The sequence below is a fragment of the Akebia trifoliata genome, chromosome 14 (assembly GCF_017979445.1).
Source record: "Akebia trifoliata isolate Shusen 1 chromosome 14, ASM1797944v1, whole genome shotgun sequence".
In the NCBI taxonomy this organism is placed as follows: Eukaryota; Viridiplantae; Streptophyta; class Magnoliopsida; order Ranunculales; family Lardizabalaceae; genus Akebia; species Akebia trifoliata.
Genome location: NC_141388.1, coordinates 28,634,649 through 28,655,826, shown reverse-complemented (window position 1 = coordinate 28,655,826; position 21,178 = coordinate 28,634,649). Strand labels below are relative to the sequence as shown.

General features: G+C 34.3%; 1 protein-coding gene across 9 annotated transcripts; it reads left to right on the top strand.

Moving 5' to 3' along the window:
• Positions 1-2,896: 2,896 nt before the first annotated feature.
• Positions 2,897-20,894, top strand: LOC147386671 (SWAP (Suppressor-of-White-APricot)/surp domain-containing protein / D111/G-patch domain-containing protein). 9 transcript variants are annotated; one of them, XM_086423995.1, is made up of 9 exons: positions 2,897-3,044; positions 3,893-4,395; positions 5,605-5,731; positions 6,956-7,062; positions 7,471-7,632; positions 15,890-16,024; positions 16,460-16,639; positions 20,374-20,552; positions 20,649-20,894. In XM_086423995.1, exons 2-9 carry the CDS (start codon positions 4,008-4,010, stop codon positions 20,673-20,675), a joined length of 1,305 nt encoding a protein of 434 aa, XP_086280121.1. In that variant the 5' UTR covers positions 2,897-3,044; positions 3,893-4,007; the 3' UTR covers positions 20,676-20,894. The 9 variants fall into 9 exon arrangements, with proteins under 9 accessions (XP_086280121.1, XP_086280120.1, XP_086280119.1 ...); XM_086423994.1 differs by having other exon boundaries at positions 16,457-16,639; XM_086423993.1 differs by having other exon boundaries at positions 15,890-16,030.
• Positions 20,895-21,178: the final 284 nt, after the last annotated feature.

The following is a 21,178-nucleotide window of genomic DNA, read 5'->3' as shown; positions in this document are numbered from 1 at the left end:
GTTATCGGAAATGTATGTAATTTTTTTATTTTTATCTAGGTTTTTAGCAATGTGATATATTTGGGAAGTTAGTAGAGACCGACTTTGGCCGGGCGAGGTTGGTGCCTAACACCTTCCAACCCCGTAACATGATCCCCGAATTCATATTTTTTGTCGTAGATTAGTTCTTTTTATCCATGTTAGAGTCAGTTTGGTTCCTAGACCACAATAACTAGGTGGCGACTCCCAAACCTCAAGAGTCAAAAGCGGATCCGTGCACCCCGCGGATCGAGGGCGCTTTCAGATAATATTTTTTTTTAACTCGGATCTCTGAAGTGTGCTTGGTCATAGATCCCCATGTGTAGCAATATTTTGCTTCATGTCATGAGCTCTTGTTATTAACTCTTCGAAAGTGTGGGGTTTGATTGCTTTTAAGAGGTACAAAAGTCCTCAATGCATCCCGTGGATGCACATCTCAATGGCGGATGAATGGGAAATTCGGTTTATGCAGTTAAGAGAGAGATTCCTCCAATGTTCGATATACTCTATAACTGGTTCAACTTTTATCTGCTTGATAGTGGCGAGTTCCACCATACTTACTATCATTCTAGTACTATAGAAGTGGGTGAAAAACTTTCTTTCAAGTTTATCCCAACTGTCTTTCGAGTTAGGCTCCAAGTCGGTGTATCAATTGAACAACATTACTACGGAGGGAACGAATGAACTGTTTCACCATGAAGTCTTTATGCATACTAGCGTTGTTTTAGTTTTGGACAAAGTGAGCAATGTGTTGTTTTGAATTTTCCTTTCCTTCGAATTGTTGAAATTTTGGTAGTTGGCATCTTGTTTAAAGATGCATTTGTTTGATTCGTTGAGTATAAGGTTTTGAGTAGACTAATTTGGTGTTTTTGAAGTTGACTGAAAGATGAGTGGCTGAGATAGTCCTATTGGGTGTGCCAAAAATTTGTCGACAATAAATTTCATAGATTTGTCTTGAGATTCATAAAATAAGATTGCAAATGATTTTTTTGGTTTTTGACAAAAAAGAGATACAGATATTTGTGTTATCCTTTGATTAACAATTAATACAAAATAAAAGATGGTGACGTGTGTATAACTTTTTTCTCTCGGGGCTTTGCACGTGATCGGTTGAGAAGGTGACTTTTGACATGGAGATGTTTGCTTTTGATGGTTGATCTTCTGTAAAGTCTTTGTATGGATTTTTTCTCTACGGGCTTTACATTTTATCAGTTGAGAAGGTGGTTCTTACTTTGTAAATGTTGAATTGGGTGTTTGAACTTTTGTAAAGGTTTTTTTTTGTAGATTTCCTTTTCTCCATGCTTCGTGTTTGATCAATTGAGAATTATTCTTTTGACCTTTAAATAATGGCTTTTAGGTTTGATTTTCTCTTGAGGTTTGTTGTAGATTTTCTTCTCTCCGGACTTTGCGCTTTATCGATTGAGAAATATTTATTGATTTCCAGAAAATTACTTTAGGCTTGATCTTCTATTTGATTGGAGTCCGAGTCTATTGAAGAACTTTGCTTCGCCTCTAGAGGAGGACTTGAAAACTTTTTATTCTCTAGTGGAAAGCTTTTGTCTTTTGAGAGAAAGTGATCCAGATACTCCTTCAAATGAGAAAGGCTTTGATATTTATAGATTTAAAGTCTTTTAATTTTCTAACTATGCCTTAACTTAAAAAGTTTTGATTGGTTCATTTAAGGTTAAGTTTGTCCAAATTTAATTTTAAGGATTCTATGGATTGTTGGTGGGCCAAACCCATTTATTTGGGTATAGGACCCAATATTTAATATAGATTACTTGCATTTGTTAGACCATAGGTTTTATCTATGAAAACTCAAAACCTGGACCGTAGGAGGAACATCTCCAATTAATGGGCCCTATTTGGATTTGTGGCCTATTTATGAATTTCAGGAACTTTCAATTGATTTGGAAAATTCGTGAATGCCTTTGTCAACATTGCAATGTCTACAAAGGGTTTAGAGGAGTTGATCGTTGAGGAGGAGATTTAGAATAAGGTACGGGAGTTTCAATATGTGGATGGGCAATTGTCTCCGTTAGTTTGAGTGGTCTTATTGTTTAGTAGTTGTTTATTTTTATGTTTCAGTTTGAGACACTTATGTTTGTGCTATACTGATTTAGATTCTGTATTGATACGTAGTTATGTCATTTGTGTCAATCAGTGAGATTTTTTTATTTCCATTACATTATAAATGTAAATCATGATCTATCTTTTATTATTATATATTATCATGGGATAAGATAATTAATCATGACTTGACATCTAACATACGAATCCTTGAATTTCGTGTTGAATTTGGGGGTGTGATAATAAAAATAGAGAAACATTTGATTTTTATGGCTTTCTTCCAATTTTGAAGAGATAAAATAGTAACTTTTGTACAAAGAGCTACAATACCTTCATTTTGTACAAATTCCTTTTTTTTATTTTTTATTTTTTTTAAATTAAAAAAATTTAATCTTTTAACGCATACAAGAGAAATCTTGTTCATCTTGTCCGGGATTTGCGAAACCTTGTTCAAGATATCATGTATATCTAAATGAAGGTATTGTAATTCTTTCACGAGATCTAAAATCATTTTCTTCACAAATAGTATTTTTCATTCTTGCGTGGAGTAACTCTTGGGCACAATTATTTATCCAAACAACCCTTCAACTACTTCTAGCTCCATCCAAACGTCCACTAATATTCCAAAAAGTAGGTGTGCCACGTGTCATTCTAAAGGATGGAAAGTGCAATAGTTATCCAACTCTCGAGTGTATAAGATGAGTTCTCTTTCAGCGAGTGGACTTATGGTCAAAGATTTAAGGAGGCAAATAAAATTAGTTTAATGTTCAGGGAGGCATCCCAAATATTTCTCACTATATAAGCCGTACCCTTGCTGGTCTCCGCCACAAACTCTCCGAAGCCTGTTTCTGTTCGATACTACTTTTCGAAGGCTCCCTCCCATATCTGTTACGGAAGTACAATCGATCTAGGAATTCGATCTGGAATAAACGATTCTAGGGTTTCAGAAGGAAAAGGTACTATAAGAGATTTATTGTTAAATTTTTTCTGGATTTCATATTTAATTTTGCGCATCTTTTTCAGATTTAGGGTTTCAAACGAGATTCCCTAGGCCTTCAAATTTACTTAGATACTAGGGTTTTCAGAGGTTAGATCATCAGGGATTTAATTCATCAGATTTTTAGGGTTTTAATTAGCTAAATTATTTGGGAAGATTGGTTGCAATTGATGTTTTGGCGAGGTGGTTGATGCGTTCCTGGTAATTTATCAATCTTAAAATTTTGATAATTTAGAAGTATGGGATTCAACTGTTAGGGTTCTTGTTTTCGTTTTATATTTGTAGTGAATTAGGTTACGACGCACTCCTAATTACTGGGAGCTTTTGTTGTATTGGTTGGATTTGAATCAAATTGTTTAAAATTTGGGTATTTTGTTTTGGTACTATAGTAATTTGGATTTTATTGGGCTCCATTCTTCTTTTATTAATTCTATCCTGAACCTAAGTTTCGTGGAGGTTGGATTCACTTTAATTTTTTTCTCTTTCCTTCCTTATCCATGCCTTTGAAATTTGTTTATGAAAATGCCTTGTTAATCCTATAATTTTTTGAGAGAAAGTACGGGATATGAAATAATAGTAATATTATGCAAGAGACCCATAATGGTATTTGCTTGGTACGTTTATTGGGGAAAAATTAATCACGATTCTTGCAGAAATAGCTATTTATGATAGCTAATTTAAGTTCCAATAGATCGATTGGTTGATTTTCTCTCTAAATATTATTTATTTTATTGATAACTTATGACGTTATGTATATTATATTTGGAAGTTTGTCCGTATTTCTAATTTGTAGCATAAGGAATGCAGCCAAGGATCAATCAGTGATTGAAGTTGCATTTCAAGGCCTAAGTAGTTTGAAGAGCTTCTGGGTTAAAACAGTGGATTTCCACTAACGGGCTTGAGCACTCTTGGTTTTTTGCCCATGGAGAAAGGAAAGGCTCCTAGCATCTTTGTTAATGATGGTTCATTTTTGGAAAGGTTTAAGCAACTTCAACAAGAACAACAAGAGAGGGGAACTGCACTGAAAGAGTCTCAATCTGGAGCTTTGAGGCCCAATTCTACAACCAATAAGTTGTCTTTGGAATCCAAAGCAAACAATACAAGCAAGGCCAAGGCCACTCCGGCGAGTGTTAAACTTGCATTCAGTTTAAAGCAGAAGTCGAAGCTTGCGGCTGCTCCTGTCAGACTAGGTGCCGATGAGGATGAAGATGAAAGGGATGCAGAAAATGCTCCTGCTGATGGACCAGCGAAACGACAAAAGTTGGGTCAAGTGGATTCATCTGTTTCATCATTGGAACATGGGGATGTTGGTAATTATTGCTTATGTATATACCCTTTTATCTTTCACTCTGGCTTTATATTGTTGGCGGGTTTTTAGTCTCTCTCAAAAGAACAAAAAAGATAAAAATAAAAAGATCAAGGTTTTACAAAATGAAACACTAAATAACATCTCACTGGATTCATAGTTGGAAAAAATGAGAAAAATGTTCCTTTGTGACACTTTATTTCTTTTGATCAACATGGTCTTTGCTGCACTGCATTGAACTGGCTATAAAAAGCTGCATATAATGTGCTTTGAAAAAGGATTGAAGACTTATTTTTGGTGTGCCGCTTGGCTGAGCCAATACAAAATTTTCCAGAAACCTACTTTAATTAATCTTATATGTCCATTTAATGGAGCCAGATGATCTGTTTAAACGTAAAAGCCCTGATTGTGGAATTATTATAGTGTTTGCTACTACAGAATTTTAAATATTTATGTTTTGTGTACTGTTCTTTCTGATCTATTGAGCTGTGAAGTTGGATTCATTATCCATTATGGTTCTATTACACCAAATACATGCCCATATGGTTCTATCACACCAAATACATTGAAGCTTCAATATTTTAGTATCATATGTTATAGATTTATAAGTGATCTTGGACTTAGCAAAAAAATAATAATTTATAAGTGACCTTGGAGGCTTGTATTCCTATCCTATCCTTACATATTAAATTACATAAATTCCGAAATTTAATATCTTTATATTCGAGTTAGTTGAGGGTTGTATTTCTTTTTGGTAATAAGAATAGATACATGCTACAATGAATTATCGTATTCTTATATCTGATATCAACCTGTGGTTCCCAATCTGAGGCTCCACAACCATTGACATCTGTATTAAAAAAGAAGGCACATAAAGTTGGTTATGGCCAGCAATTTAATTTCATGTATCTTCTATTTCTTTTATATATTTTATGGTTTCTTGGGGATATTAGTTCCATTTGGGGAGTTGATTTCCCCTCCACCATTAGCCTATTGGGATTTATTCCTACACTTAAGTTGATGGATAAGGGAAGCATAAATTCTTGAAAGTTCTTCTCTCATGAATGCAGCGTATGTCTTAAGTCTCTATCGACTTTGGTGGAAAGAGATGTGAATGACAGAATTGGAAAATGTGGCACGCCCTGCTACACGAGTAATTTGCATTCACTTGTTCATGCTCTTGGTATTAATCCGTTATTTAAGTGACATGCAGCACCAGCTTCTCCAAGCGATCCTGCAGTGAAGAAGGTTGCAGACAAATTAGCAAGTTTTGTGGCTAAAAATGGAAGGCAGTTTGAACATGTCACACGTCAGAGAAATCCTGGCAATACACCTTTCAAGTATGTTTTTTTTACTACAACTACTTCATTAGCCACCTGTTTCTTCTTTTAGTTACTTGTTTTTTTTTTAGTTTGCTTTCTATACGATTCGTTGCTGCCCTTTTAGTTTTTTGCTCCACATGTAGTTTCTTTTGTCATTGACTTACAGAAAATGATGTTTCCTTCACTCTTTTAGCTCTCTGTATTTTGTTTGTAGGCAAACTGTGGGCATTTCAGTGCTCATGAAGTATTGTTAGGTTTCCAATATGGTAATCTCCAAAATCTAACACGGTTCACTTTCCTACATAGTAATAAACTTCATTTTAAATAGGGCCATTGAAAAGAAGAAAGAAATAGAAAGCATTTATATAAGAAATTATAATTTCTTGTTTATGCAATGTAGGTTAGAAAGAATTTATATAAGAAATAATTAGTCAGGCACCATATGGTTGCCTAGAAAAATCTCTTGGATTATAATTTTTATTAGAAACTTTTGTCTTTGAAAAATATTCTTTTGTAATTTATGGCGAGGAAGAAATTATCTGAAATGGTTCTCCCTAAAATTTTATGCTAAAACATTTTTGTTATTGCCCCAAATCAATCAAAATAATGTACCAGTTTCAAGAAATTGTGGCTTACATGAACACCATGCAATGCTCAGAAAGCGCTTTCTAAAATGGACTCTCTTCCGAACAGGGAAAAAACCACAAAATTTTGATGTTTTGTGAATTGGGGTATACGGTAGAAGAATAACTAGAGGAAAAAAACAGTAGTTTCAGAATGAATGCCAATGAAAAGTTTTCTCTGGGATGGCAATAATGTTTTGTTTTTCTTTGCCTGGTATAGAAATCTCATTCTTGAAATTTCTATGCTTTCACATTATATATTAGTGGCTGAGAGCCCTTTCCATCCACTATCGTGTAACTATTCATGCTTATAAAATCTGTTTGAACATCTTTTGTCAATATTTCAAAGGGTGGCACTGAAAAAGATAATGGAGAGTTTTTGAGTTGCATTCTTAGTCATTAATATTCTTTCATCGCTATATGTTTATAAAGCATAGGCTAAATTCCTCTCCTTGTTCAGAAACTTTCTAGGGTTATCTTTCTTCTTTGAAGTAATTGAAAGTGGATTGGTTCTGTTTGCTCCCGTTAGCACCTGAGATTTTGTTAGTTGTTGTTTTTTGTTTTTGGTTGCATGGATTTCTTGTACTGAATTTTATTTTGCGAGTTGTGCACCTTGCAGGTTTCTGTTTGATACAGGCTGTGCAGATTACAAATACTATGAGTATCGGCTTATTGAGGAGGAAAAATCTCTTACTCAGCCTAGGGATTCTCAAGCATCACATAGTGGTTCATACTCCATCCTCTTCTAACTCTGTTCTCCATAATTTGAGTTGTTTTTTCCCCACTTCATTTGGATGTCCATGGCATGATATTCACTTTTCTTGCACTTTGCCACAATCCACTTTTCTGGTATTCCTCCCTCTTATTCTCTCTGAAGAAAATAAGCAAAAAAAAGAACAAACAAAGGAGATCGAGGAGAAGGGATTATTCCTTCTTTAAGTTCCCCCTTGAACCCAAATTCATTTGCTAGCCCTATACCTATAGAAAAAAAGCAAAATATGATTTCAAGAAAAGGGTTTCTGGTCGATTAAGCACTTTAGCTTTGTCATTTATTCTTGTTAGGGTTCTGCAATATTTAAGTGCTCTTGTACTTCTAGTGAAAGTGGTAATTATTGGATTCTTTTTTATTTTCAGCCGGTACAAATAGTTCTGCTTCTAGGACGTCAAATGACTCCCAAAAGAGCCATCCTCAGCGGCACCCTAATTATCAGATTCCAGCCTCTGCTTTATATGAAGCTAATGAAGACAACCCATCAACTGTCAATTCGTCTTATGCTGGAAGAAACTCTTCTTATGGTATGTGTTCTTTTCCTTACAGAGGCATGCATCTTTTGAAATCTCCTCTCTCAAGTGCATTGAAGCACTGCTTTTAGAGATGCCATCTGCATGTAACTGACATAAAGGCTTCTATTGTAGTATTATGTCCCAAGGGATGTCTTCTAGCTTATCTTTTCTGTCTTAATTTTGTATGTCAAGGTGATATAGATCATAAAAATTGCAACAGAAAAATTGCAAAACAGAACAAACATGGATGGTCAATTGCATTAGTATTTAGTCATGCAAGACGGTGAAATCTAACCTAAAATGATGAATCTGAGATATAGAATGAGCCATTAAAGCAATCAAAATATAAATAAGTAAAACTAGGAATCTAACATACATGCATCCACAATTCAAATAAGAAATCACTAAATACTATTAGTCAATTTACATACTCTTATCCTTTCAAGGATTAATCAATTTAGGTCCAAAAGATTTTGTTGGCTATTATGGAGGTTTCAACAATCCCCATTGGTTATATGTTGAAATCCTAAACGCAAATTTTGCAATTATGGTTATTTTGTAATAAAGTTAAAGAGTTGATATGGGGATGCTTTCAATGGGACAAAAAGGTTGGAAGGTTGGACAAGATTTCTTGATGGAATTAGAGGATTCTTGATCGGTTAGGATGGTTGTAGAAGGTTAAGGTAAAGTTTGGAATAAATGGGCGGCAAGAATTTGAAATAAAAGGATATGGAAACATGTTCTATTGTACCGTGTCATGTTCTAAATGTTGGTTTCAGTTTGAGTTTTGGTCCTTGTAGTCATGGAAACATGTTGTGGTAGTATTTAAATGTATAGAAGCATTATGACAATTTCAAAAGCTATGACATTATATAGACCATGAGGAACGTGCATGCATTTTTTTAGGAAATTATAAAATTAAGAACTTAAGAAGCTGTAAAAACAATATGCTACAAGGAAGATGTGTTATATTTATGAAAATAAAAAATATGCACAAAAGATCTCTCAAAACTGATGTAGGACAACCTAGGTTTTATGAATTATAGGTTTGTTTTACTTTAGGAAGGGTATAGGGGAAAGACTAATTTGGTGATGAAGAAGACAGAAAAATTATAGAAAGGGGTTTCAAGTCTAAAAGGTTTCATTGGCCATTATGGAAGGTTTCACAATGCTGTTCAAAGATTTGCAATTACGATATTTTGGAATAGAGTGTCGTAATTAGGTTTAGAGGTATGAAATAGGGGTAGATTTACTAGAGGTAAGGTTTGAAAGTTTTAGATTGGGTTGTAGGTTTCAAATATAAGGGCGGGCGTGTTTGATTGTTGGGAAAAAAGATTTGCTTGGCAAATGATTTCTCAAAAAATTATTTGCTCGTGTTTGAATGCACGATGTAAAATAAAGTAAATCTTTTTATTTAAAAATATATTCTTTTAATTACTATGTATAAATAATGATAAAACCATTAAAAAAGTATGATACTATGATTTGTTGTGAAAATCTTCCGAGAATTTCTTTTCTAAAATTACACGAAAATGATTCATCTAATAGACGAATATTGAAGGTGCTTTGCAAATAACTCAAAATATTTGAAACACTCTACTGCATAAAAATTAAACAACATTCTATGATCAATTAAAAGTATGGTCATACCAACAAATAACTGACTAATTTTTTAATATTTATTGTAATTTTTTAATATTCATATTAATTTTACTTAAAAAATTACTTTTAATAATGAAATAATCCAATATTTGACTTTGAAATTGTAGAAATCGAGGTTAATGGAGATGATGAGAGAAGAAGAAGAAAAATGAAGGAGGAGATTTTTGAGATAAATGAGTTTTACCAACTAGGCGTCTATGTTTTCTAGCGTCATCAAATAGCTCTCCCTGTTCATCATGCTTGATGGAGTTGTCCATAGGGGTATCCACGGGCCTAGAACCAAGCACACGAGTCTCATATACCAATTCCAATTTCTCTGAGAGAGATTTATCCCAGATTTAGATTTGGCAACCTCAATATCCAAGAAATACCAAATGACCCTCAAATCCTTAGTTTGAATATGTTTAGCAAGATGACTTCTCAACTCAACAATCCCTGCATAGTTATACCATATGATAAACATTATTAGTCCCATGTACCGTCTTCTGAATGAAGACTGAGTGATCAAAAGATGACCTGAAAATCATAATCCAACAACACAAAATTGAACTTGTCAATGGAGATTACTTCAGTCCATAAATGGACTTCTCCAGTCTGTATACCAATTCTGACTTCCCAGGAACTACATATCTTGAGGGTTGGTTCATATAAACTTTTATTTGCAGGTCTCCATGAAGAAATGTATTTTTGATATCGAATTGTAAAGAAGTCAATCATAACATGCAGCCACAAGTAATAGTATCATTACCAAGTTGAGACAAGCTACTTGGGAAAAAGTCTTCACATAATCAACTCCATAAGTCTAAGCGTAGCCTTTAGCTACTAACCTTTCTTTTAGCCTTTCAACTGACCCATCTGGGAGGCATCTAATGACATACACATCTACAACCCACTGTTATCTTACTAGGAGGTAGAGATGCAATCTCCCATGTCTGACTGACCTATAATGTCCTTATCTCATCATCCATGGCCAACTTCCAACCAGGTGAAGCTAGTGCATTTGTATAAGAGGGAGAAATAGAAATAGAGGGCAATGACATGGCAGAGGACTTCATCGTGGATGAGATACGATGAAGAGACAAAACGTTACTTATAGGATGTTTAGTGCATTCTTGAGTACCTTTTTTGTGAGCAATTGGTTGGTCTAAATCAGCTGGTCTCGGAGCCTCAAGACTAGAAGACGGTGGATGTGGGGTTGGTATCCTTGGTGTTGCTTTTCTCGTACTGTTTCGTCGATAAACCTGCAACGGAGCTAGAGCATCATTTGAGTGGGAGAATAGCCCTCAAAATACACATTTGATAGCCTAATGAGCCAACTTATCTCGACTTGGTTACAAATTGTGAACAAAGGACAACCAAACACATGTGGTGGAAGATGAAAGTGTTGACCAAAAGGATATAACACAAAAAATGGTGTATGACTTACAAGAATAGTAGATGGCATATGGTTAATTAGGAAACAAGCAATGGAGACAACATTAGACCAATAAGTTTTGGGCACATTCATGTTAAATGTAAGTGTGTGAGCAACGTCCAATAAATGGCGATGCTTGCGCTTAGCCGGGTTTTGTTGGGATATATGAGCACACAAGGTCTGATGAATAATGCCATGGGCTGAAAACAAATTCTGAATTGAAGTCTATATACATTCAAGGGTTCTATCAGAACAATTTTTATTATTATTGGTGTACCAAATTAAACTCGAATTTCATTGTAGAATGTAGTAAGAACATAATGAAATTTAGATCTATCCTTTAATAAAAATAACCACGTTATATGAGAAATCATTCATAGATAAGAAAATAAGAGAAATCAGATATACTTTTTATTCTTGAAGGTCCCCAGCTGTCCAAATGGACTACATCAAATTTTTTCAATTGTTGACTCTCAACTGTAGAAGGAAAATAACTATGATGATGCTTGCCCAATTGGCAAGCCTCACATTCAAGACTTGATAATTGCTTAAAATAAGGAAACAATTGACGTAACTTAATTAAAAATGGATGACCCAAACGATAATGCCACTACAATGGGGAAACAAATGAGCTTAGTGCCTTCGGCCTTTCTCTTATCTAAGGTAATATAGACCATTAGCTTCATGCCCCAAACCAATCATCCTCTTTGTCTTGAGGTCTTTGATAAGACAAGAAGAAGAAAGGAGTGTCATAGAACAATTAAGGGAATTAGTAAGTTGATTCACAGATAACAAATTAAAAGGAAAATCAGATACAGATAAACTAGATGATAGTGATATGATGGAGTAGGATGGATGGTTCCCACTCAAGAAACAGGTCTAGTATTGCCATAAGGTAGGAAAATATTGGATTTAGAAGAACGAAATTAGGAAAAGAGAAGGTATACTAGACATATGGGAACTAGCTCGAGTCAATCACCCAGGTAGATGGTGACTGGGCAACCACATGAGCATAATTACCTGTGTTGGTAAGCGTGTCTGTATTGGATGTACTAATGAGGTAGAGAAACTTCGAAGAAGTTGAGACATCTAGATACTAGGGGTGCAACTTGGTCCAGTTCAAACGGAGAACCGAACCAAACCGATAGCTTTCGGGTGGTTTGGTTTAGTTTGGAACAAGTTGCGGTTCGGTTCTGGGTTACGAAAATGGAGAACTGATCAATTTGGTTTGGTTCTTGGATCAAGCTTGTATAGAACCGAACTAAATCGAGAACCGAACCCCTATGCAATAAATAAATATATATGTATATAATAATTATTATGAATTATTTTAGAGTTAGTACATAGATTAGTGATCTTTTTTGGATACACTAATGACTTTTTATGGATAGATCTGTGATTTATTATATGAAATTTTATGTTTATTTTTTCATTAAAAAATATTACTTATAATTTATAAAATATTTGCAATCCGTCGAACCGAACCGAACCAAACCGACTTTAATTTAGTTTGGGTCCAATGGAAATTGGTTCGGTTCTAGTTCTTATTTAGTGGAACCGACCTATGTCTGTTCGGTTCCAATTTGACCTTAAATCGAACCAAACCGAACCAAGTTGCACCCCTAGTAGATACTCCGTGTTGAACCAGCATAGATGGAATAATACTCTCCAGTCTGTTGAGACTCTTCACTAGCTTGACTGGCCCAAGCTGGCTTACCCCACTTGTCCCAACAGAAATCTTGAGTATGATCATTGAAACCACAATATGTGCACTTCATATTGTTGTTAGTTCCTCTACCACCACGACTTCCATGACCTTTATGGCCATCGCCACGACCACTCGGATTACCACGTCCTCTACCACCACCGTGGGGGCTGCTTGTGGTGAGAGCGGAAGATTCTTTACCAACTAGGGATGAAGAACCCTAAGACACAAATGAGGTAGGTGTAATCCATACAACTTGAGAAAAGGCATTGGCAGTTGTAGGTAAAGTCTCTCTAGCTAATATTTGACCCTTAATAGATTAAAATTCAGTATCCAGTCTAAATTTTTTTTTTGTAGTATAAAATTCTTCATGATTATTTATTTATTTATTTATTTTTTATTTTATACTTTTAAACTGGTCGTGAGAGGTTGATACTTTGCCAACTCTTCCCAAAGTCTTCGAGGAGTGTTGTAATACTCACTAACATGCTTCCCGTTCTGCCTTAGGGTGAAGATAGATTCTTAGATCTCATAAATTCTGAAGACTTTCCGTTCATTAAAATACATGTCCTTTACATAATCCTAGATAGCTTTACCTGAAGACAACAATACCATGTTGGCATTGATCACCGGCTCCATAGTAGCAAAAAGTCAATTCATAACTAAAACATCTTCACTCACCCAGTCTCCATAAATTCCTGTTCTTCGGGGTTAACATCTCATCATGGAGGATGACCAGTGAAGATAATTGGTGTCATTTAGTTTAACTACTATCACACAAGCACTAACACCATCCCATGATTGTTTATCCTCATTGGAAGTAGTAGATTCCATAAGAAATAACTCAACTCACAAACCACAATTTGTCGACTTCGAAATTCGATTTTTCTTTCTTCGAAAACTTACCAGAGCACCAAACGAACAAAATAAAGATGGAGGGTGATAGGGAATGACCCTATGAGTGGTGCGGTTTGGGTAGGGATGCATGGAAGCTTGCAGTTGTAAAGAAAATCAAAAACCCAAAAGTTAGGATTTCGGCCTCCAAGCTTGGAATTAGCTCCAATCGCGTCGAAACTTCAAACAAACACTAACAAACCTTCGACCAAACCTTAGATTTACATTGGGGTTTGAAACAAACACCAATAAGACCTAGAACACGGGGTTTTGTTCACACCATGATCAAAATCAAGTGAACAAACCAAGTGAAAAAAAATTGAAGGAATAATAAGAAAAGAAGAAGAATCCTAGATCTCTATCGTAGATTAGTGCTCTGATACCATGCAGAAATCTAAGTTAATGGAGAAGAGGAGAGAAAAAAAAAATGGGGGTGAAGAGATTTTTGAGAGAGGCCTCCTCTCTCCCTATTTATATTAATTTTGGTTTAAAGACCAATATGCCCTTTTTACAATAATATAAATTCTAACAGAAACTTTTACCCAATTTTTACTTACTCACCAATTTGTTGTTAGATTTATGGTAAATATTACTAAGTAAATAATCCAATTTTAATAATTAAAAAAAAATTATATTTTGAATATCTTTTTACACATTTTCTTGGTTAAACAATTTTTTTCTAATTTTTAATTAGATTAAATTATTTATAATTAGTTTAATAGTTATTTACTATAATTTTTGTACATTTTATTGGTTCATCACATTTTTTTTCTTAGATTTATGGTAAATTTTGCTGATTTTATGATTTTTAGTTAATTTTTTTTTACTTAAATAATTTAATTATGGTTACATTTATTAATCATATGTTTTGATTTTGGGTTGATGGTTTTTACACATTTTCTTGACCAATAATAAATTTTTTTTAGATTTATGGTAAAATTTACTATTTTTACTAATTTTTTTTTTTTAAATTATAATTAATTTTACTAATTATATATTTTAATTTTTGATTGATAATTTTTGAACATTTTCCTGGCCATTCACTAAATATTTTCCCTACAGGTTGGAATTTGATTTTCCCGGGGGGGGGGGGGGTGAGAATGATTTGCCCATTTGAAGGGCAAGTCTCATGGCATTGGGCAAATCATTTTCCACACTAATTTGATTTACCTTACCTTAAACAAGGTAAAATAGTAAAAGTTATGGTAAATGATTTTCTCTTGGATTTGCCTTGCAATCAAATATGTCTTATGTTTTGAAAGAGTTTGGATAGTTTTTTACTTTTTGCAATAGGATAGATTTGGGTGGTTTCTTGCGAGCTAAGAACGGTTTGGATGGGTTGATTTCTCACATATAAGCAAAAAATGGATTGAAGAAGAAGATAAAGGAGAAGAAGATTAAAGAGAAAAAGATGATATATAGTTTTACCTTGAAATTACACCAAGGGTTCTTGGCATCACACCAAGATGACTTTACACCATATCCAATCACTAGAGAAACCTCAAGAAGTGAGCTGTAAAATTTCTTTTTATTCTATAAACTGCGTGAATATATATATATATATGGGTTCTCACATATTAACTCAAACTCATAATTCTAATATGACTTAAACATTGTCACTTCTGACCTTAATAAGTCAATCCCATGTAAAATTGACACCCTATTAGTATTTTGGCTATTACTTTCTCAAAATTCATTAGAATCACAAAATCTTGAGCTCTTTGTTCAATTAACTAAACAACCTTTCAAATGGCATACGACAAATTTTGACCACCCAAAGTGTAAAACTGATACCCTATCAGTATTTTAGCTATTACTTTCTCAAAATTAATCGGAATTGCAAAATTTTAGGCTCTTTTGGATAGGTAACTGAATAACCTTTCAAATGACACACAACAAGTTTTGACCCCTTAAAGTAAGGACCAAAGAAACATGATGTAAAATACTTAAAATCATATTTGACCCCTAAAATAAACCAAAAATTAACTTGAAACTAACCTAAAACTATTTCCAAAAATAAGTGATAAAAAATAACTCTTGACCAAAACAAGAGGTAATCTAAATGATTACAAAATTACCATTGCAACCCATGGCTGTTGGCTTGATTTGCGCCCCACATTAAAAACTCAATGGTGGGTGGCTGATGCTAATGAATGCCTTGAGACTTCGTGATATCAACTTGCTCACTGCTGTTTAATAGTCTAGTAAACTAAGAAATTAATGCAAAACAAAAAAGAAAAAAAAGAAAAGAAGAAAATAAGAAAAGAAGAAAAGAAAAGGAAAAATATATACTACACTTACGGTCATAACAATATAGCTACAATTTCAAACTTTTCATTTCAATTATGGCAACATGGACCACTTGGTCCTACATAGATGTTTGACATGCTATTATTGTTACTAAAATTCATACTGGCCTCTTAAAATAATTTTGATTAAAGATTTTTTCTTATGACTATGCATGTTGGCATGTTTATTTCCAGGTATGTTTTGTTTCCATATCTATGGAATTGAACATATGTTGGCCTGCTTATGAACCATGATTTGTGGCCAGAACTGATCTCTTACATTAAGGCCATATTGTGTCTCTTTAGGTGAATCCAGTGCTCCACCTGCAACAGATCCTATAGCAATGATGGAATTTTACATGAAGAAGGCTGCACAAGAGGAGCGACGAAGGCAGCCTAGACAGTCAAAAGATGAGATGCCTCCGCCTGCTTCTCTTCAAGGTCCAGGTTACAATCTATCATTACCTTTTTTTTTTTACATATAAAAAAAAAAATTACCTTTCTTTTTTTTCCCCCTTTCTTGTTGATGTTATTGATAAAATAGTTAAGGCAGATGACAACCAGCTGTGCTCCCACGTGGTAAGACATGTGGATTGTTGTTCCTATGTCCCAGGTTCAGACCCCCTTGAACCCAACTTCATTTTCTAACCATTAAACCTATACCTATTAAAAAAGAACCAACTGTGCATTTGTTGTAGTAAACATTTTTGTTCGAGTATTTCTCAACTCAAATTGAAAGTAGATGTTCCATTGTGTATTAGAAACCTTTTCTTTTTTAATCTTTCTATCTTCTTGACTACTCTCTGCAGCATTAACTTTGCCTTGAAGCCAGCAATTATAAGGCGCATTAACTTATTTTCTTGTGCAATGTAGCAGCTCCACCCAAAAAGGGCCATCACATGGGGGATTACATTCCACAAGAAGAACTTGAGAAGTTCTTAGCTACCTGCAATGACGCAGCTGCACAGAAAGCTGCAAAGGAGACTGCAGAAAGGTCTAGAATCCAAGCTGATAATGTCGGGCATAAACTTCTGTCGAAAATGGGTTGGAAAGAAGGTACTCTTTCTCTCTCTCTCTATATATATTATATATATGGGGAATGCAAATGTCCAAGACCTCATGGGGACGATAACATTCTCATCATATTTTTTTTCCAATAATTCACTAATTCATTTTGTCTTTTTAGTGAAAAAGATAGGAGTATGTTGGTCTTTTAACATAATAAATGCTTGTTTGCATTGATTTCCTAAGCATTTATTGCAAACAAGATATTTAAATCTAAAGACTGAATGCAATTAAATATTTATTATGTAAAAAAAAAACATTTATTATGAAGACTAATGTAGCCTTGTCTTTTTCACTTAAAGACAAAATGAGTAGGGTTATTATTGGAAAAAAATTGTGGTGGAGAATGCTAATGTACCCATGAGATCCTGCACATTAGCATTCCCCTATGTATTTATACTTTCTACATTTGTTGAAGTTGATTATGACTTTTGATTAGTCACTCGATTAAATGTTCTATATCGGTATCCATGAAAACTGATGAGACTTGGCTGAAATTTTAAATCCATGATTTGTGTTTGTGCCCACTGAAACTTCAGATGACTTTACTGAAATTTTGAACCCATGACTGGTTGAGTTTTAACATTGTCATAATCACCTTCGAAATGTTTCATATACATAGAAATATTGAACTCTCATCCACAAGCCTTGATCTGACTGTAGCTTAATTAATCAAGTGAGGTGCCTGTTTAATTTTTTTTTTCCCAACTAAAGTTTTGTAAATGTCATTGTGTCTATGTATTTAAAAGGCTTGTCACTCACTCATCAACAAGGCCTGGTCCCAAATCCCTACTGTATGTGGTTGGCTTCATGAATTCTTTCTGCCATTTCATTTTATTCAAGTCTCTTTATGTGTGCCTCTTCAAATTGTTTCTTGCTACCTCATCGTCTTCCTTTTCTACTTTTTTTTTTCTTCTTTTCTGTTGAACATCCAAAAGCACCCCTTACCTTTAATGAGCTCATTTATAATTTTTCTTACCCTCGTCAATTTTAACTTCCTTACCTGTGCTTTACTGATTTATGAACATGTTCCTGGATTGCCAACATGCAGTCTGAAAGTGAACCTCTTCTTTATCCATCCAAACACTACTTTTATGCTCAACTTCTCATTCTTTATTAGTAATTGAACTAGTCATTTCTGGGTATTTCCTGCTCATCCATGTTAACTAAACATTGGTAGAGTTGCTTTACATTTACTTTGTTTTGCATTTTATTCTCTTCTGGCAAAACAATATTTCATAATTTCGTCTCTCATGTATTTATATATTTGTATCCCTTTTTTGCCAATACCAGCTCATGATTTTCTAGGGACTATCAAATGGTTTCACTCAATTGTTGAACGCCCCAAGTATTTTGGGTTGGTTTATGAATTCTTTTCTGCAATTTTCTGTTTTTGGCCAAAGGCCTTATGTTTTCTTTAGTATGTCTTCAAAATTTTTCTTACTCTTTCCATCGACTTCCTTTTCAGCCATCTTCTTATTATTTTTTAAGAAGTTTCAACAAATACCAGCTTAAGCACTCGTTGATACTGTATTTCTTGTTGAACATGCCAAGATCAACTCGATTGATTTCCCATTATTGTATCACCTATTAGGACTACTCTACCTTCCCGTAAAACATTGCACTCTTATTGTTGTGTTATAAAATCACTCTTCAGTATGACCGGTATGCATCACTCCGTGACAGCCTGTAACCTCGTTCCATTCTCAACTTCTTCAACCTCGTTCTTTATGACTAATTGAACTGTAATGATAGAACTAGTCATTTTCAGGTACTTCATGTTCATCAGTGTTAACTATGCTAGAATTACACTACATTTACTTTGTTTTCGTTCGACTTCTCATATAATCCTTGAATCCAAAGTATCCTTCCATGGCTATAGTTTTGTATTTTTAGGCCTCCATTATAATCAACCAACATCTCGTAATTGCAAATATCATGCACCAAAGGATCTCCTTTGGAACATGAGTAGCTATTCTTCCTTTGCAAGTGCAAGAAGATAGAAACACCCATTGTCCTCTGGTGTAGACATTGTAACTAGGATTATGCTTATTGTACCACTTATTATTTTTGCACTAGTTATTACCCTCCCGTACATGTTTGTAATGATTTTAATTTTGGGGGTTATCTTACTTTTCTAAGTCAATTTGAACCATGTAGAGATTCTTATGTGAAACCCATAGATTAAGTAGGAATATTGGCTTGAATGTCAACCCTCCTGTTATGAAGCCATTTTGTATTCTGATAGCCTTGTTTGTTGTCTTTATCTTTGCTTCATCACTCTCCTATAATTTCATTGTTTAAAGTTTAATTCCACGATAGTTGTTGTGTACTTTGTTCATCTTTGTTTTTATGTAATGCATAGTTTGTTTATCATTTTCTAATTTTAATGAACAGTTAATTTTACTTGATGTACATGTTTTGTTCATCTTTGTTGTAATTAGAATCTTTTTGATCAGCAAAGGCCCTGTTATGGCATTCAGTTTGTAGCAGTGTTATCAAATGCGATCACATATGCGAATATGCAATCACATAAGCCTTTTCCAAGCTATATTTCGCATGTGCTACCATTGCATATATAAAAGTATGCTATCTGCACAATATGTGATAGCATACTGTTGGGACACATTTTTTTATTTATGACAAACTCATTTTTCTCTTATGGATGTCCCACTTCTACCCCCATACTCCTTTTACAACATCTCTTCTACCTTCTAATCTCTTTAGAACTCTTACAAAGCCTCCAACTATTAAATCTCATTACATTTTCTAATACATTCTCACATAATTATGAATATTCTCTAATCTCTACTTACACTATTACTCTCAATGTTCAAGTCTCAACTTAAGTCACTCTCTCACTTGCAAGACTCAAAAGAAAAAGAAAAAGAAAACTATTACTTCTAAACATTTTCTGCATTTTTTTCTCTTTTTTCCCCCTTGCAGCATATGCTATTTAACAACATTGCTTTGTAGCCTAAATGACAAAGGCTGTCTCTTCTTGTAGTGGTCGGTCATCTAGACTGCAGTTTTTTCCTTGTTATTAATAAATTGCATCATACCTTTTGAAAAAAAGCAAAAGAAGAGAAGGCTCTTATACTGAAGCTTAGGAAAATTTTCCTTAAAAAATGAATTTCTACTGTTTCCAGAAAAGAAGAAATCTCAAGGAAAAGTTCTCAATGCTTCCATACAGGACCTCCTAAGCTTACTGAACCAAACTCCTACTTTACGTCCATGCAAAAGCTTCTTTACTTATGTCATCCTAATTTTGCGAGAGTTCATCTGTCTATGATCTTCATTCTTTCTATAATTATGTCTTCTAGTGCTAAGATCTCTCTTCATTGAAGAATTCTCAGAACAGTTCTTTCCTTTTATCTCCTCGTCCTTAGATATCGTTGATATGAAATACTATGCCATAGGTAGTTTATAAACACATGAACAGGTTCAGGAATACATAATTGCACATAAACAGGGATAGGTTTGAGGATAAATTTGAGCATCAATGTACATATCTAAAGCCTCTAATTTTGTGGAATAGGTTTTTCCCTCTTTTTCGTGCCCATATTCTATTTGTGCAGATATACTCTTTATTACATTATATCGTAAAAACTTATACACAATTGGATTTTATTTTTATATATTGGTTTAGGCCTGCTATTGTACCTATATATAGGGTTTTTGCAATTGATATGTTATGCAAGAGAAAACTCTGGTGCATTTTGCAGGTGAGGGTCTGGGGAGCTCCAAGAGTGGACGTGCAGATCCCGTAATGGCAGGAAATGTAAAATCAAACAACTTGGGGGTTGGAGCAGAACATCCTTGTGAGGTAACACCTGAAGATGACATCTACGAGCAGTATAAGAAGAGGATGATGCTTGGTTACCGTTACAGACCCAACCCTCTGGTAAAGAAAATTTTCCTTATTATTGATAATTCCATGCTAAAGGCCCTTGGTTGCCTTTATTTTCTTATATTTGTTATTATTATTTCCTTAATGCAGAACAATCCTCGAAAAGCATATTACTAAGGGACTTACTCTGAAGGATTTCTTTAGTCTTCTGTTTGGTGAAAGGTCGATATACTGTAAGAGTGTTTCCAGCAATTTAGATGAAAAAAATGGATTGCTATTTTGTAAGTGAGATCAAACTTATTTATCCATGTTTTGCTGCAATTAAGATTTCAGATGATTGAGATATATTGATCAATTCTTTATAATCACACTTGGTAGAAATCCAGGTTTTCTTTTTCTTTGGTGTTTCTTTTTTCTTTAAGTTCCCATTGTAGTGTAGGCATGCTTAGTGTGGTAAATCAAGAGTGAATGTTTGAGCTTCTTATGATGGTGGGATATTTCATGCTTGCTTCGTTTACGTTCATTTTCTTTGGAGTTGTGCTGTAGTGACCTCAATATTGGGCCTCATATCGCACATCTTGACGTGAAAGTGTGTGGTAACCATAGATGCTTTCCTCAAGTGAAAAAGCATCTATGGTTCCTATCCACTTTCCTGTCAGGGTGTGTGATGTGAGGTCCAA

Bases quoted from the DNA above. Each gene is read 5' to 3' on its own strand.
- LOC147386671 (XM_086423987.1), top strand. From the start codon at position 4,008: ATGGAGAAAGGAAAGGCTCCTAGCATCTTTGTTAATGATGGTTCATTT. The intron at 4,411-5,604 runs GTATATACCCTT...AGTGACATGCAG, and splicing joins TGTTGGTAATTATTGCTTAT to CACCAGCTTCTCCAAGCGAT. The intron at 7,063-7,470 runs GTTCATACTCCA...TTTTATTTTCAG, and splicing joins TTCTCAAGCATCACATAGTG to CCGGTACAAATAGTTCTGCT.